The 19,121-nt window shown below is 39.7% G+C and overlaps 1 protein-coding gene across 3 annotated transcripts in view; it reads right to left on the bottom strand.

Moving 5' to 3' along the window:
* Positions 1-19,121, bottom strand: part of kcnab2a (potassium voltage-gated channel subfamily A regulatory beta subunit 2a) — an 83,487-nt gene that overhangs the window by 48,509 nt on the left and 15,857 nt on the right. For 2 of the 3 annotated variants that reach the window (XM_023410246.2, XM_023410244.2), the window contains exons 2-3: positions 4,393-4,559; positions 2,245-2,286 (exon numbers count right to left, since the gene is read on the bottom strand). In XM_023410246.2, the coding sequence (XP_023266014.1) occupies positions 2,245-2,286; positions 4,393-4,469 (119 nt within the window). In that variant the 5' untranslated portion in view covers positions 4,470-4,559. The remainder of the gene's footprint in view (positions 1-2,244; positions 2,287-4,392; positions 4,560-19,121) is intronic. The other variant, XM_087175147.1, reaches the window with a different exon arrangement.

Raw genomic sequence — 19,121 nt, 5'->3', positions numbered from 1 at the left:
TTGCACATAGTGTGGTACATGTATATTAATGACTATAGCAGCCGAATTTGGATATGCTGCCATTGCCCAAGTGCACATGACCTACTGGCTTTCAGTTGGTCATTGTGATTGCATGAGATCTTACAATAGCAACTCTGTGAGCTAAAACAACTGATTCAAAGGACTGAAAATTGACACCACAAATAAACATAGTAATTTATCAAGATCTTACTGCCTAGCTCCATTCACTCATCAAGTTGTGGCTTTCAGAGACTTTTAACTTATGTGTGCATGCCTGCTACTGTATTTAAAAGGAGCCATTTGTAAGTCTTGCTGTTGCTACATATCCAACGTTAGCATTAACAGCTGTTTACTTACTAGTCTTGCTAAGAGCTTCAGCCATTAATGTGTTTACAAGAGGTTAAAATTTGCTCTCTGTAGGGTCCAGGGCCCTGAAGAAGTAACTGCTCAGTGACTCGGTATTGGAAAGTGACGAGATGGGCTGACCAGGCTAGGGCTAGCTGGTTAGCATGCTAACTTCAGGAGAAGAAAAGAGACAGTTCTTGGTGAGTAAAGGAATGCAGTTTGACGGTGAACTCGCAACATCAGTTCTAGACTGGTAAGTAAACAGCTGTTAATGCTAACGCTGGCTATGTAGCATTAGCAAAACTTACATATAGCTCCTTTAACAGTTATATCAACTCTCAACAAAAATAGTGAAGGGGTTGAAAAGAGACATAAAATGCTAAATTGTACACATAGCTGCGACAACTGTAATTCATCCTTAATTCCTTCCATGAAACACTAGCTATAAGAATTTATTTTATGCAATCTATTTTCCTTTATCCATATAGAAGAGACATATTATGGTCAAAAGTCAACGACACTCACCAACAGGAAAGCACTCAGTCCCCTGGAAACTATAAAATGGTTTAATGATAGCCAGAGCCGGAAATACTTTACTAAAAGCATTCTTAGTACAGAATCATAAAAGCTAGCGCTCTGGACCAGCCACGTCATGTTACCAAATAGTAAGGATCTACAACTCAAAAGTAATGCAACACTAAATACAATAAAAATAATACCTCGTCAAACTGTACACAACATACAGTAAAATGATCACTGTAAAGTCAAAACAGAGGTGAGACAAATTAGTACTCGGATTCCATCATAACGGGAAACAACCTTCAGTGTGAATTCGCACCCTGGTAAAAGGGCGTGTCAGCCGTCACGGTTGCAGTATTAATGTTTGTGTGTGTTACAACGTTGAGACTACTGAAAGAATAAAACTTCCCTTCCCAGCATCAGTCGATGAGGTTGTCATGAGTGATAGACAGCCAGAGATAAGGGACTTAATTGATCCTCCCATACGTAGGCCAGGGGAACAGCTAGTGGGACGGTTTGCACTTTAAAAGGACAGAAATGTGCAAGGCGCCAAGATAAAAATCCAATAGTGAGCTCATTACAAGCACATCCACATAGTCAGGGGTTTTTATAACTGGATCAGCAGAATAAAGCCTGATATGAGGCCATAAAACATGATCCTAGTCTAAAGCAGCAGAAGGACTGACCATTTAAAAGTACACTACCTGAGGAGAAGTGAATACCAGCTATCCCCAATGCTGATCAAAATGATTTCTCTGGCTTTAAGAACAAGACAGATCATGGTGACCTCCCAAGAGGTAAAAAATGATGCACTTTATCAAAAAATGAGGAAGGAAATTACGATCTGCCTAATCGTGACATACTAAAAAAAAAAAAAAAAGTGTTGAGAAATCAGTTCTGCAAAAAGCATCTTAGTCACATGTTGAAGTTTGACAAAAATGACAGTGGGTGTCTCAGGTGTCACTGCTGAAAAAAAAAAAAGAAAAAAGGAAGAAAAAAAAAAAAAACATTTGAACCCGACACTTATTGTTGATTCAAAGGTTTTGTGAGCAACCTTGCAACAAAATCCATCATCACCCCTATCAGGTTTAAGCTGGATAGTGCATTGCCAGCTAAATAGTAGATGATAAGTGTTATCTATGCTGCAGAGGTTTTCTAATGGATATATGGTTTTAAATGACAGAACAGCAAGTCTCTACAGCAAGGTTATTACAGTGAAATACAAATAATACAAAATATAAAATGTTATAAATACATAGTGCACAAATAAAAGAAATACGTACACACTTACAAACAAACACACAACGCAAAATGGCTCAACTTTAATAACCCTGCTCTGCGACAACAAACAAACTGGCAGAGACAGAGACAGACAGGTACCTGTAGAACTGCAGCTGTCGTTTGGGGCTCCCATAACGAGCGCTGAAGACGTCAGGGGAAAAGAGGAAAAAGAAAGCTTAGGTTAATAAAAGAAGAAAAGGGAAGACGTTAGCAGTGGCGCAGATGTAGATGCACACGCTTAGTTGACAAGCGACTGTTAACCACATACAGAGCATAATGTGGAAGAGTAAAATAGGAGGAAATAGAAATACTGCATTAGAAGTGAAGAGAGCAGTTATTTGTGCATATTTGAGGACAATACAATTAAAATCTTCCAGATGTTTTCAAGATCTGAAAATAGTAAAAAATAAAATCTCTTACCATACATTCTGACTTATGAAACGGATGCACAAACCTGCACATGATTTACATCCAGCTACCTGCTCTCAGTGTCTCCTCAGGATATATAGTCATTATGAGATTTTCAGATCAAACTTAATTTGGATAAAAAATATTTCTGAATATTTTTTGATATTGTAAGAATTTAAATATGCATTACAAGATTTCTATACCTGGATTTTTAGTCAAAGAGCACTCCATTCCAAATCTTGAAAAAAAGTGTATGCCACAAGTTATGATCATTGAGCTCATTAAGCAAAGGACAAATTCCTTTTCAGCTCAATGATATTTGATCTTATTTCAAACACACAATACAGTTCAGAGTTATAAAGATTCAGATAGAGCTCTTGCTTTGCTCTATTACTTCTCTTACGAGACTTAAAAAGTAGTATCAAAAGACACACACATCTTGACCTGACAGTATGTTAAAAAGTAGCATGGAGCTTCTGTTCTTTGTGCTGTAGCAGAATAATAATAAGCGACCAATGTGCATTATAAAATTGATGGTGTAATCAATTAATGCAACGTACCAAGAGTTAAAGACCAAAAACATAAAATCATTGTAAAGTTTACTCAGATGTGTTATTTCTGCCATTACAAAGGAAGCAACACCCCACACCATTTGATGTTTGATGATGCATATGAAGAAGATGCTGGTCCATATCAACCTTTTATAATAGGTAAATACAGACACCCCATCTGGTCATGATGGAGGCAATGTGTAACACAGCAATAAAGCTGCTTGAGAAGAGGAGTGGAACAGATGCTTTTTAATGATGCAAGCTGATGAATCTTTGGCACCACCTGCTGGTAAAACATTACAGTGCAAGATAATTAACTATAACTATAAATAACTATAAATGGAGGAATCTCTGTCTGACTGAATGTCTTTAAATTTTTTTTAGAGCACTTAGCTGATTGATTTCAAACATGGTAGGTGTATCCCTAAGGACCAATGAAAGTGCAGTGTGGACTGTGAAGCTTTTTGAATGAAACGTTCTCACGAAAGCTTCAAACATCACTTTTCTAAGTTACTTGACATGAAGAAAATGGAGAACTACGCTACGAGGGCAGTGCAGCACCCAGACAGTTTACAGCACACACATGCCAGGGTTTGTTTTCATTGTGTAACGCTGTATCTAAGGTGCTTTTCACTTGCAAACCAAGTCATGGCTCCAAAGGCATAGTTCACAAATCTGAGGGATCGGATGAATCTGAGAGCACAGCCTATAAACCGTGCGCACAGATATCTGAACGCTGAGTCAATGCCTATGTCTTTGGGGGATCATTTTCAGACTTTACCACTTGTGTCTTCATTTTACTTAGGTAAAGGTTAAGTAAAGGTTACGCTTGGGCAGGTAATGGTTAAACCATCAGCGAAAAAACATCAATCACAATATCCTCAATGGTGATACTAAATATGCATGTGTATGACAGAATACTTCATATATGTATTTCAGTGAGTGGCCTTATATTAGTTAATCAAACAACAGGACAGTGAACACACCTAAGTTTCTGCTCAGAGTCTTAGTTAAGGACAGAATGCAAACAGCTTACTCAGGTTTATTTTTTCTCCAAACTGTGTATTGTACACCACTCACAACAACACATTTTCAAAGCAAGCAGCTTGGCAAAGTGCAGCAGCACCAGCATGATAAAGATCATGACAGCTGGATTATTATATGAACTCCTCCAGACTACTTATTCTAGATACAACATAGTGTCTCTGACCTATCTTCAGTAACTGTCATACGGGTGTACATGCAAATGTATTATGTCTGTGCATACGGTATATGTCCATCAACTCACCTGTAGATCATGCCCGGTGAGCCAGTCTGTCGGAGGGAGAGGCGAGCAGGGGAGTCTGTGGTAGATTCAGGATACATGGAGGCAGGAGGGAGGGGGTGTGGCCAGCCTGCCAGGGATGGTGTTCTTTGAACAGAACCACGGGTACAGTTTATCACTGATCAGAGCCTCTGGAAAGGATAGAGAGAGCGAGAGAGAGAGAGGGGGACACGTGTCAGTCGGTGATGGGGTTTTTATTTCCGCAACAATATAACCTCAGTGTTTCCATACACTTAGGCTATAGTTGGGCTGCCCTCTCTCAATTACACTTGACCCACCAAGTACTGTGTTATTTTTATGCTTTATTGATTTGTTTGTTAACTATCATCACATCATATATACAGTAATATATGCTATACTATAGAGATCTCCAGAGCAACAATTCTAACTCTTTACACCAGTGGGTAACACTACATCGCCAGGTCAGAAGAATAAATACTACCGTCCATCCAGTTACACATCATTCTCAGATGTTTTTCAGAGAAAAAAGGGAAAAAGGATTACCTCACATAACTAAAGCCATGCTGTTCAATACAAATACAATGACATGACTCAGCTGCTAAAGCATCCTAACAATCTGGTTGTTTCAGATATTCATCAAGTGTTTGTGGTCATTTTCCAGTTTTTCCAGTCAGGAAATATGTAATATGTTGCATGGATCTGTCTGACCTGTCTCATCACAAGAACTGTCACTGGCAAGAATGGTCACTGATCAAAGATATAATTTTTAACCAGTTAATTCTCATTAGTGACAGATGACAGGGATAGATTACATAGACTGGATAAGACACACAGACATTGTTATGCTGCCAGAGGACTCCACACAAACCCATCTCACTGCTGGCAACAGAAACCAGCTTAAGCTTGTTTGACCAGTCTCCATGAAAAGATCAAGTGTATTTGATAATGATCAGCACGTCCCAGACAAGGTCAGGAGCATGAGGGGGTAATTAAACAACAGCACGCCAACCCCCCGACAGCAACAGGGAGAGAGGGCTCCATAGTGACTCTGCCTGAATGACCCAACCCATAGTCCTGTTGATCCGTGGCCATTTGATGCAAGTGTAGTGCAGGGAGTACGGGTGGTACACTGCAGCAAAGACCGCCAAGTTTTTGCAGTTCCTGACTGCCAAAATTTCAAATTTTGCAGAATGGTAGATAATACGATCCAATAGATCTGCCAATTCTAAGTATCACTTTGGTTTTGGTTTTTTTCTTTTTATACTTGGTAATATGGGACTGCAGTTAAACATAAAACTATATTAAATAAAGCAAAAGCTTGGAAACAGCAGTCAGGAAAAGAGGGGTGAGTGAGTTTATTTGACATATTCTCTCCTTTTTCTTAGGACTGCTACACAATTCCACCACTAGATGGAGTGATGACCTCATTCTGCGAACATGAGCTGAATGAATAAACCATCAGACCAATGTAACCTCTGTAGTTTACAACAGCTGTGAGTTAGAGATTTTAACATGTTTACAGTAAAGGCTATGAATACCAGCCTGGAATAATCTAAACAACTACTTAAAATGTGGTAAAAAAAAAAAAAGCCAGACAGAGACAACAAGTGGCACACACTGATGCATTTTGATACTGCTTCATCATCCCATCGCTGCTGTATACTGTACATTTGCGTGTGGATGACAGCAAACCGTGGTCGATCCACTGCTTAGAGCAACTCGATTCTATGAATAATTCAAAGTGTCTGCCCAAGAAACAGGCCACTGCTGCAGAGAGGGCTACAGCAAGAGAGCTGGGCATCAGTGAGGGTTGGGTGGGTGGTTAGGTATACACAGATGCTGTTAACACACAGTTAAAATACCTCATTAGAACATTTCAAGTCAACACCATGGCCTGGGAGGGAGGGAGGGAGGGAGGGAGGGGAGCGACACTGCTGATGTTTTAGCCCAGTTTACTGTAGTGTAGAAAATAAAATGAGGAGAACAGCGGAGAGAGTGGCATCTATGTCACCCTGACAAAGCTGTGAGCTGAGCAGCCCGTGCTGCCCTGTTTCACCAGTGACTGCACTCACGTGAGTCATGGCTCGTAACCGACATCATAGTGATAACATGAAGGTGACTTTCTTCTACCATCAATTTCCCAAGCAGTGAATAAGGAGTCCCACGTTCCCAAGGACTCATTTAACGCTCCCTGCCCTTTCATTTCAATCATGCCAGGATGGGACACAGGTCACCCCTGCTATCAGGTAATGATGATAGCATGACCCTGATGGATAAAAGGCATGGCAGTAGATCTACTACACAGCACAGCAAAGTCCTCCCGGATCATTTGTCACTGATGTGGATTAGAGGATATGGTGGGCTGGCTAGGGGGCTATGAAAGCATACTTTTCTCACAGAAAAAGCTTCTTACGGTCATTTGTTCTGAGTAGGATTTAGGGTATTTAGGCTGATACCACCCCAGATGGAAAGAAATTGCCAGATATTCAACATCATGGGTGTCTTGTGTGTTTCTATAAGTTTACTATTGGCAAGGGCTGGGATCTAAAAAGCCTATGAAACTGTATAGGGCAATAGTCATATTTGCCAAATATCATTCCTGAGGTCCAGCCGCTGTGAGGAGTTGCTACTTTTCTTTGACTCATGTGGTAGTAAATTGAATATCTTTAGATTTCAGATTGTTGGACAAAACAAGCAATTTGATGACATTTAACAATTTGACAGTGATGAACGTGTATGAATGAAATCATAATGATACTTTGATGTGAGCAGGAGCAAGGACAGGTGTAAAATACATAGAAAAAACTGTTTTGTCCTCTGATGGTCTTTCAACTATTAACTGTGCACTGATTTTTGAGAACCACTAGTAAGCAAGCACATGTTCAGGATAAAGGTGAGTGAGTCCCAGAAGGAGAGCGTCCATATTTGTTAGAAAGTCGCCTGAATCTTAAGTACAATACAACATCAAAAAACATAATTTTTTTTTGCAAAATGCGCAGAGAGGAAATGGACAACAGTAATGTAACAGTAAGCGAGGTCATACACTCGGCCCATACTAGCAACTAAACAACTACCAACCATTGCTTAACACCATTGTTGGCAGCACTACTAACAATATAAAAAGAAAGCAATGCAGGGAAAGTATACAAGGAGTCAAGTTTTACACAGCAGTGACATGATACCAGTCCCAATAGGAGACACCAATGACTTTAACAAGCCACACACGATAATATTCACCAACACAATAAGAACATAGAACTCATGCAAACTTGTGTTAAAGTTACTGTTGCTTTTGAGTATCTATACTATAGTTCTGATCAACCACACAAAAAAGATCATGCAAAAAAAATCATATCAGGTGAACACTGACTGGTCAACAACCCAAATTTTAACATATGGCAAACACCAGCTCCATTACATCACAAAACTAAAATCCTACAGTGAAGCGTATTTAAAGTGAACGGTGGAGTGGAACCTGACCTGTCCAATTAACGCATGGTTGCATAAATTAGGAAAACTACCACATGGGGCCTCTAAGCTCCAGTTCTGCCCTTTCTGCGGTTTAATGTAGTAGGTTATCAGCTGTTTTAATCTATTTAGATACTGCAAAAACCTTTGTGTTTACACCTGATTAGCGGCTTTAGCATATTGTAGAGCAATGCACCAGTCTCACAGAGATGCCTGTAGTGAGCTGCAGTTTGAGAGGATGCTGCTGCTGACTGCAGCAATGCGGTACACTCCAGACTCATCCTGGCTCAAGTTAGAGGGCTCAGATTTACTGCACTAATGGGCCAAGGTGCACTTTGCAGATTAAAACTGCAGAGAGAGAGAGGAAGTACAAAGAAAAGTGGGGAGAGAAAGTAGTTCCTATCCAAGTCCAACCATCCTACCTGCCTGTGTCCAACTATTTGGATCTTGATTTAAAAATCCTAAGATGTGACAATAGAAGGAAATAGAAGGAAAACAAAGGCTGTAACAAAAACTTAGACAGTGACATAGTTACATTCATAAAGGCTAAAAAGTATTTCTATGGTTGCCGTTTAGAAAAGTCCTCTATGCTCCTGTTAAAATTGCTATATTTTAAGAAAAGTACAATGTTTTCTGCCAGGCAGAGGAATTAATGAGTGTCTAGAGATGAGCCTTCAGAATGGACTTCCTGGTATGTACGTTATCCTCTCACCAGTGCCCTGTAGCAAGTAGCAATACGCCTACACCAATGCAACCCCTGGCATTTCTGATGCAGTGTTTTTGTTGACCTGAACACGGCCTAAAGCATCAAGACTTGTGTATTTTCAAATTGTATGTTTACATGTCATCTCAAATAGTTTCACTGCAATACACCAAACAGGAATATGCAATGTTTATTTTACTGCCTAAATAAAAAGAGAAAGAAACACACTATGAGCACTAAACTATGCCTGTGATGCACATGTTAATAATTAACATTAGCACAAAAATACCCTACAGTTAAAATAATCAGGATAATTTCACTTGATCAGTTGACACTGATTGGAATCATTATATCATCATTAGTCAACCATTTTCATGAACTAATTTGCAACATTTATTTACATATGTTTACATTTTAGTATTACTGTCCAACTTTTATGTCCAACTCTCATCATTGCAATAACTCAACTACACATCTGTGTAAACTAGGGCTGGGACGATTATCCGACGTAATCGACGTTGTCGATTTTAAAAATTATTCGATGTGGAATTTTAGTGTCGATGCGTCCTGTAAAACCACACAGGGTAAATGTTCATAGAACAAAACTGGAACTTTCTAAAGGGACCGTTTATATCCATCGTCTTTGGTTTACCCGGATACAAGCGCAGCGCAAGGGCTGGGACAACGCGGTGACGTAATTGAAGTCATTGACTACGTGAATGATTTGCGTCTGTGTAATCTATTTGAACAACACAGCGGCGTCTACCAGCAGTACGACGGAGCGTGTGGAGCAATATGCGGCAAAAAAGGCTCACACACGGTCCTCCAAAGTTTGGGAATACTTTAATCTTGACACCAACAGTGCGGTAGTCTGCAGACTCTGTGTGTGTTGAACGGGGCAAATTGTTATATTGAATGACTAACTGGAAAATAATTTTAATAAAATTACTGTTAGGTTAATAAAAAAATAATTGTTAGATTAGTCAAATAATCGAAAAAATAATCGCTAGATTAATCGTTTAAAGAATGGTCGTTTGGGACAGCCCTAGTGTAAACCACGACAGACGCAGACGTGAAGAAATCATAATGTTCGATTTTTGACAAGCAATTGCTAGCTTGTGTAAATTTACTGCAAATTTCAGTTAATTATCACAAAAATAATACCTGACATTATATCAGTCTCCGCTTCAAAAATGAAGTCAGGCTATAATATAATATATATCATAAACTATACACTTATGACATAACAGCAGGACAGAGGCACTGGTCAGAGAGGGAAAGATTAGATGGAATGGGAGAGATGGTGCCGTGATGTATCAGACAAGCTGAAGTCATGGAAGAATGTATGAATCTCCATAGCCTCTGTTAAGCTTGTCTCATACACCTCAATCTCTTCTAAACAAAATGCAAAATTGAGTCACAAAAGGCTGTTCTTCATGCTCTCTATCCATAAATCCACCTACACTCAGCCTGAGTGAATTCCCTCTTGAGACAGGGCTTACGTGAGCAAGGCAAGCAGGCAGTCAGTGCTGGCCTGGAAAGCACAGCACGGTGTTGTGTAGTATGTTGGCAGCTGCAGAAAACACACATGGACCCGAGCAGATGGCTGCGGAAGAGGGAGACAGGCTAACAGACGAGAACTGCCGGGGATATCCTACATGGGAGTTCAGTCAGGCAGAGAGAGAGAAAAGCTAACTGTGTTCTCCGTCAGGCTACAAAGAGGATTCAGACGGAATCTCCTTTTTTTTTGTGACATTCAAAGGATGAAAGTCAAAACCGTGTAAAGATGTGAATCCATGTCAGTGTACCGCCTTTCCTCTCTCATCATCAGAAAAACAGTTTGTGGTTTTATAAATGGTCTCCTCTCTGTTAAGCTGTGGAGGGCCCTTGATTACAAAAACAGTGCAGGTCACTGGTGCCAGCAGAGAAAAAAGCTAACAGCAATTTGCATAAATAGCCTATTTATACAGCAAACTTCTGATACAAATCCTCACCCCCCCCAAACCCCCACCCTTGACTTAAAAGCACAACTGAGAGCTCTGCTGTCAGAAATCATTAAATTCTAGGACAGCTGCAGATGTTTTACACACAGAGGTTTACCACATATTATAATCAAACTTTAAGCCATGCCCATCATCAGCTGCCATGGCTGGGTTTCCATAGATTAGAGTTCAGCTGCAAAGGTCTAATGGCGGGCGTTATACATTGAAGGGCCAATACACTTGGTTCTTGCTTTAGATTTTAATTATACTAGACTCTTGTATTTGTCATTTGCATTATATCATGCACATACAATGACCCATCATCACAGCTAAGTGTGGTCAGGTGCAGCCTCTCATACAGTTTCTCTTTAAAATGATTTTCAGTATGTTTTACCAATTTTCAAACGCCCCAGAAATTTACATATCCACCTCAAGGAATGAAGCAAAAACATGAACAAGACTTTTGCTTTTGTGTATAAATAATAAATGAAGTATCCCCATTAAGTCTAGTACATATCTCTGACTACCTGGTAAATATACAGTATGAGATGTATGGTCCCAGGTTGCTTGTACCACTGACAGCATGAAGATGAATCAGCACTCTGTATGTCCTTGCTCAACATTTTGTTTATGCTGTTGTGCTGACTTATAGTCAATCCCTACTTTAAAACATGGTGCTACAGACAGAATCTGCAACAGAAATACCATCCACTACAAACACAAGTCAGGTTTACGGACCATCTGGAAATACTAAAAGAATGAGTTGAATATTACAAGCTAGTTAACAAAAGATTGTACAGCTGACTTGGGCCTGTGACGCTGAAATGAAGCCTTTGTAAGCACTGCAGAGAGAGAACATGCTGCAGTGAACCAGGAGCACTGAGCAGCACACTGCAGTAGAAATATGAAACCATCTTTCTTTTCTTCTGGTTCCATCCTAGTTCTCCCTCTACACACCACAGACAAATAAGGACAATGAATATTAGGCCTGGAGAGACAAGTGTTTCTGTCTAATGGCACATGGTATTTGTCCATGAATTCTGGACAAGTCTGAGGAGCTTTAGGTTGGATCATGGTGTTAGACTGACCTTTTTACCATGTGCTTAAACCTGCTAGCCTATTTACGTTGTCATTTCAGACCACACCCAAGAGAAGTAAGATTAGTGATTCATCTCACTTTTTGGGAATGACTGCTAAATCCCTCCATCTACACAAATGACTTTCTCTATGCTTTACATTCAAGGAGTTCATTAGGTTACTAACATCTTTTCACTATGCATAGCCTGCACTGTTTTATTTTATTTTTTTTAAATCCTTGTTGAAGTACTACATATCAGTGCTATCCGCATCACTGCACATGTAATGACACATGGGCATGGGCAGGCTGTACTGAAGAGTTCAATTTTTAGTTCTGCATAGGTGAGCAGAAAGCATTAAGTTGACAAAAACAAAGCTGGGCAGAGGGATGCAGAGTGGCAGAGGCGATCAATACATCTAAATCGAGTCAGTCATTGGGGAGGATCAAGAGGACAGCAGCATATCCGTAAAAGCTATATTAATACCACTAGTTTAATTCTGCACAACACATACAGTAACTTTATACAAAATGTCTGCATTTGCTGCCAACTATAACATCACTGTGTACACCAGATACTCAAGAGGACACCTAAAGGCCTGGTGTTTTGTTGCTGTAGCCAAGTTAAGCATCTTTAATATTTCTACTTAATACTGCCTCAATTTTGTCCACACAGAGTATTGGCTTTAATGTTTTTATAAGTGGTGGATAACTGCGTGCTCTGACTAGGCTTGGCTAGAAACTAGGCCTCTAACATTTTGGTACTGCCTTATTCAAACACTAAACCAGTGAGGAGTAAGCCTACCCAGCTCCCCATCTGAAGGGAAGGTACTATGTTTTTCAGGGAGGTTACTGGGTTGACGCAGCAATAACCATAAACACAGACATTATAGACGGAGGTGATGTTTAAGTTAAGTTATCTGCTGGATTTAGATTTTGTGTCGTCAGCTAAGGATTCCTTGGAGTCTGTGCAGATGGCAGAGAGCCATTTGTAGCATAAGATGAGACGTTCAATACTCAGCTTCTGCTGCTGGTTTTCTATTTATACAATTACACTGATAATTTACATAGATTGTTCAATAACTCAGAAGGTTTTTTTATGTATCATCCTAATGTCTTCACATACAAGCTCTTGATACCTCTTATTTTATTTTCCAGCCTTACAGGATTCAATCTTCTCCCTCAGGGTGTTACCATGCCACTCTGACAGATGCTGTTTCTAACTGACAGGGAAAACATTGAGAGTATGGTCCAGAGTTCCAAATGAAATCTGGCGCAAATGCAGCAAGTGGCTGGCGGCTCTTTGAACAGAGTCTGAGTGGCCCCCGGGAGAAGCAGCCTGCAGCAGCAAGCAGGAGGAAAAGGGAGAAAATTGGGGGAAAAACATTGCCTGAAAATAAGGAGTGGGTAAAGGAGGCGGAGGAGGGAGTAGAAGAGAAAACTGCAGTAGACATTGTGGGGAAAAAGCTGAGTAGGCACTAGAGAGCAGGCTGGCTGGTCCAAGGAGGCACTGTGGTGCAAAACAGCAGTGCTATGCATCACTTACCTCCATCTCAGACCTTTACCTCCCTCCTCTCATGTTCTGTGGTGCTTGACAATTGGTGGCAAGCACTCACATTTCACAAGGCAGTCACAAAACTACTTGACTACTCAACATTTAATAACATGGATTAAAACTAATATTCTGCCTCGTGTTTTGGAAGTTTACTGCTACAGTAAACTTAGAAGTAGAGACAATGCTGTCAGCCAGCTAGAGATACTGCATTTATCAAAATATTTGAAGCTTTTAAATGACACTGTCACCCAGAGTAACTGAAAATGAGTTAATAAACAAGGGTCTGGTCTGTGTCTTGCTGTAGGAAATTCTAGCAAAGATCAAACCTGTGACCTTTAAGTAATGTGATGTTCTCAATACAGCCTCCTGCTGCCACTTCACTGTAACAAGACATGCTTTTCTTATTCCTCTGTGTGTCATTCTAACCAGTGCAAGGTCACTGAAGAACTAAGTGAGAACATGTAAGAGGGAGGTGATGTTTCCATGGTATTAAATTGCGCTTACTTTTTACATTTCATACTGCTGCAAATGTGCTTTCACACATTTCATTTCAAGCCCCGTCATGGTGTTAGTATGGTTGAGCATTGCACAGGACAGAGAGCATCCCTCTGTTAACTGTGATGCAGTCTAGCTTCTTTTCAGCATCATCAAGTACAGAGCATTAACACCATCTTTGAACTTTAGGTTTCAAGATTCGATCGACATTAGTTATGGGATGTCCTTGCGCCTAGAGGTTCAAGAAGCTGTCTATGTGATCACAACATCCCCTGGCTTGATTTTATGTAAAAAAATCAGCAACATCGTATATTAAACAAAATATGCTTAACTTATTTCTTTTAACCATTTTTACTAACAAAGCTTTTAGAGATGATTTCTAAGAAAATTCTCTCTCCGTAAGAATCTTAAGAAAGAAAGAAAAAGTTCCAGCAAACATCAACTTCACTTGTCCCTATTGTTTAATTGCTTTAACCTGCTTAATCCCATTCTTGGTCACAACAATGCCTTTCAAAGCGAACACACAGAGAAAGAAACCAGACATTCTTTTTGATCTGATTGAAATTTGTTAAATCTGCAGAGTCACTCCACAATGAGTGATGGATTTTTTCTGGATTTGTCAACCAAACAACCTTTTTATTCACATCTATATTAGGAGGGAAAAATATAATATGTTAAATAAATTCTCAGCAAAAAATCCCTAACTCCTCCTTCTGTCCACTGTGCTACAGCATCCTGTACATAGGCTGTCAATGTTTCACACAATTAAAGTGAAGCATTGTGACAAACTGGCAAATTACACATACAGTATAACCACCCACTCACCCACACTCTTCAGCCCATGCTACGTTGCCCACTCAGTGTAGTAATGTTGACAAGGATGACCAATACACTCAGTAATACAAAGAACATACTGTAAATGTGACAAAGTGCATTCAGTAGTTTCTTGTGTATCGGTTATATTGATAAGCTTTGTGTGCAGCTAAATTAATAGCAACCAAAAATACTCTTGGATTATGTCTTTCATGCAGTAACCTGTTATTCCACTATTTCCTGTCAATGTAGTTGTCACAGATGAAATGCCAGAACCAAGTATGCATGTTTCTAAGATTACATACATACATGTAATCTGTTTCTAAGATTACATACATACATACATGTAATCTTAGAAACATGCATACTTGGTTCTGGCATTTCATCTGTGATAATTGCACTGACAGGAAATGCAGGGAATAACAGTTATATCAGAAACAACGCTGCTTTATCTTTTTTATCAATCGTATGTTACCTGACTTTACAAAAATAGATGTAAAAGATGGGGGCATCACAGTCACCTTCACCTAAAGTCATTGTCAACCCACTGTTAAAGAGAGCCTGACTGATATATCAGTAAGTCAGTTTCACTGGCCAATTTAAAATTATTGCAGATAAATCACTACCAGTGAATCATTAATGGCCAATAAGTAATAAGAAATTAAAGTAATGGAAATCCAACATTATATGAGTTACAGTGTCATTACTTTGTAGTTTTTCCACCAGAGATCACTGTGACTCCCCTTTTGGCACAAACTAGTTCACTGAGGGCATCACAGCTCGGCTAACTCCAGAGCAGAGCAGGACAGAGTCAGCGTTTGTGAATCCATTTCTTCACAGTAACATGCTCATTCTGACATGTAATACATTACATGAATGATAATAAACCATGCTCCCTCTTTACTCGTGTTGTATAACCTAAATCAGCCTGACAGCAGTCGTGTGAGCCAGGCCTGGTTTTTGCGAGTTTTACAAACTTGATTTTACGTTTATTTGTGAAACAGTCAGTAAGACAGTTCTAGCAACCACATGAACAACAGCCTTATCATTTCCTCCCTCATTAGTATAGCGCTGACAGCCAATGTTGCTAAATTAGTTAGCCACAAAGCTAGCTGATGCCATGGCTTGTCAGGGGAAGACAGCTCATGAGCCATTAACATATAGAGTTATACTCATTCTACCAACTGGTGCATTGAAAACATGTCTGATTTTCACTGATGTTATACTGATAGTCTCAAAAGTTTTAAGCTGAGACATAGTGACTTTTCAGAATTAATGCTAAATCCCTTAGCTATTGTCTGACCATCACATTTCAAAACAGTGCCATAAAGGCTAGAAAAGCTGCACCTGTCCGCCTCTTAGTGACCTCAGCCAACAATTAACGTTACACTATTTGCCAGAAATCAATTCTTCTTTGCTGCTCTATAACAGTAATTGCTAGTGGCGGCACATCACAACTTCTCGTGTGGGCCACTGTTTTAGAGCCGTAAATTATTTGATTTTCACGAAAACTGCCGTTTTATCTGGCTGTAAAACTAAAGTAACTGATAAAGTTTATCAATACATTATGTGGTATCGGATTGGTGCATAGACTCATCAATTTCCAATCCAGTATTTTAGGCAGTATGGAAGGCATTTCCTATACTGACATTAGAATGAGAACAACTCTGACAATTATCCTGTGTATGTGGTTGTTTGTAGACAAAAAAAACATCAAGAAAGAAAAAAAATCTATCCTGATACAGCTACCTTATCAGGAAATGCTCAATGTTAAAGGATGTGGATTAGTGTTTGGGACATCCCTAATGACAAGTAAACAAAAGAACAATGTCCCTTCTGTTGGCAGACACAGACAATTAAGACTATTCAAGTCCAGCTGGGCTCCATACTGCGCCTTTGAAATGGCAGTGAAACCCTGATGATTTGTGGAGCACAGACAATCTGCCTGTCTGACATAGGATGTGTGATTCACACAGACTTTAAATGGGAGGTTGTGGCCTTTACTGTGGTTATCAGCAGTGAGGCAGTGATGGTCTGCAGCATTACGTCCTCCTTTAGCCATCGTCGTAACCCCAAAATCAGATAAAACCTTCCTGTATGTAAGCATCAAGTGCACAGGCTTCCATCCTTCTGATCACATACACGTGTGCAGATCTGACTCTCTCATGGATGACTTGGCAAGGTCACTTTCCACATCCACACACACACACACATATATATATATATTAGGAGTGGGCGATATGGCAAAAATATCATATCACGATTTTTTTTTAATGAAATCACGATTTCGATTTTATCACGATCATAAATTGGAAAAAGAAAAACAGACAATTTAGACCAAAGAACCTTTCTTAACAGATTTTATTTCAAATAGTCGCAGTTTTGCCTGCATGTGCAAACAACGTAAAGTTTAAGGTAAACAACAACATTCTAATAAAGTGCACTCTTGCAAAAGTAGTAACAGAAAGTAAAGTCGTGTTACCACCCGACGTGCGAACGGTTTCTGTGCAAACTTTGTAAATTACATTTTCTCGCGCTTGATCAGTTGCGGAAAATCCAAACCAATTCCATATAATGGAGGTGGAATTTCTTTTAGCGACCAACTCCGTTTGGCTTTCAGCCATCGCTTTCCATGTGCTACCGCTACGCACACAAACAAGGAGGCGGGTAGGAAAGCGCGTCACTGCCCGTAATTCGCTATGATTGGTCGGTCAGGTTGACAACTTCAATACGTCTGGTGCATCAGCATAGAACTGCAATTTATAGAATGTGCCCTAGACGATCTCTGCAGTTTGAAAGATCATCTTCACGTTGTAATCCTTCACGATCTAATATCGTCATATCGCCCACCCCTAATATATATATATATATATATATATATACACACACACACACACACACATACATATATATATATATATATATACACACACACATATACACACACAATCTTTGTGAGTACACTTGACATAATGCATTCCCTAGGCCCTAACCCTAGAAACAAGTCTTAACCCTCAAACCATCCTTTGAAGTTGTGAGGACCAGCCAACATGTCCTCACTTTCCCAAGATGTTCTCACTCCGTAAGGTCTATAACTCAAATTGGTCCTCACAAAGACAGAAAACACACACACACACACACACACGGGACACTGGTGCAGCTGCTTTTTTATAACAAAACACTGCTCCTTATAGTGGCTCGAGGGTGGAAACATCATTCACTTATCATTGCGACCCCAGACGGCACTGCAACTGATTGCTTGATAAAGTTACTCTACATGTGCTGTAGTATGACTGAATAGGCCTATTGTAAACACAAAACTCATGTATCTGAAACAGCTGGTTACTGGCTTGTTTTGCTGTGTGTTATGAAAGCAGAGACTTGCCATCAAACAGAATCTGTGTACCAACACGGGAGCTGCAGTGCAGCAACCATATAAAATACATATAGCCTTCCATTGAAAGTAGGACAAACTTAATGGCTACATGCAAGTGTCCACACAATGACTGCATGGTAGTGTATGGATTCATCTAAGCATGCTTTAACATTGTAGCTATTTGAGTTTCTATAGGAAGACAGAAGAAAGATTGACACCAATTGCCCACTGCCCTCTGTACAAACACAAAAACACACTCACATTACATCAGAATACCTACACAAACCCTTAGTACTTGCGTGGTCGAGCATGAGAACAGCACCAGGTTTCCTGAGGCATAAAGGGTTAACGTCATGTTGCTTATTCATGTCCACATATATGCTGTTGGCCTGCCCATAGTCTGTGTCACAGACAATCACTGTAGAAGTTCAAGTGTTTATTTACCAACTGATTTGTGTGTCCCAGAGGCAACAGCAACTACGCTCTAAGAAGAGAGGGCTTCTATGTGTATTAAGGAAATAGCACTTGTTTTGATTGTGTGTGTCAGTGCAATGTATCCAGGTGTTATTGTGAATCAATGTGCCATCTGTACTATTACATTAACCTTGGTAATCTGTGAGGCTAACAGCGGGCAATGTGTAGGACTGGGAAGACGTGAAATACTGTTAGCAGCAGTACCATACCATTGGTGTGCATTTGCTTCAGGTCAGTTGTTACTATTATTGTTATTTCTTAGTACCTCTCAGTAATCCAATGTATGACTCTTTAGTAGCAAGTAGCATGCCATGCAAGTCATGGTAGACACTAGATTAATGTTTTCTACCATACATTAATACAATAAAGTCATTAGAAAACTTACTGAACCTTCATATTACATCCAAAAATCACTCATCCAAGTAGAATTTGGAAAATGAGCGGCATTTTGACAGCTCGTCACGTTTCATGACTCGATTAGTCAATCACCAGAAAATGAACGGATGACAGTTCATCTCTTAATCATTTAAGTCCTTTTTCAAAGAAATCCAAAACTGTTCATGGATCCAGCTTCTCCAAAGTATGTATTTCTCTGTTTCATATCACTGTATGTTCACTACCTTTGGGTTGTTGGACCGTTGAAGAGGCTGGAGTTTATTTTCTGACATAACATAATGACACTGGTGATAGTTTGCTCAAGAATCTACCTATTTTTATTTTTATTTTTTATTTTATTTTATTTATAGAGCGCATTTCATGCACAAGGCAGACACAATGCGCTTTACAGCATA

This window comes from Seriola lalandi, unplaced genomic scaffold (genome assembly GCF_002814215.2).
Source record: "Seriola lalandi dorsalis isolate HSWRI2012SDOR001 ecotype SW California unplaced genomic scaffold, Sedor1 jcf7180002054419, whole genome shotgun sequence".
Taxonomy (NCBI): domain Eukaryota; kingdom Metazoa; phylum Chordata; class Actinopteri; order Carangiformes; family Carangidae; genus Seriola; species Seriola lalandi.
The sequence above is the reverse complement of the archived record's forward strand: the minus strand, read 5'-3'. Positions and strand labels throughout refer to the sequence as shown.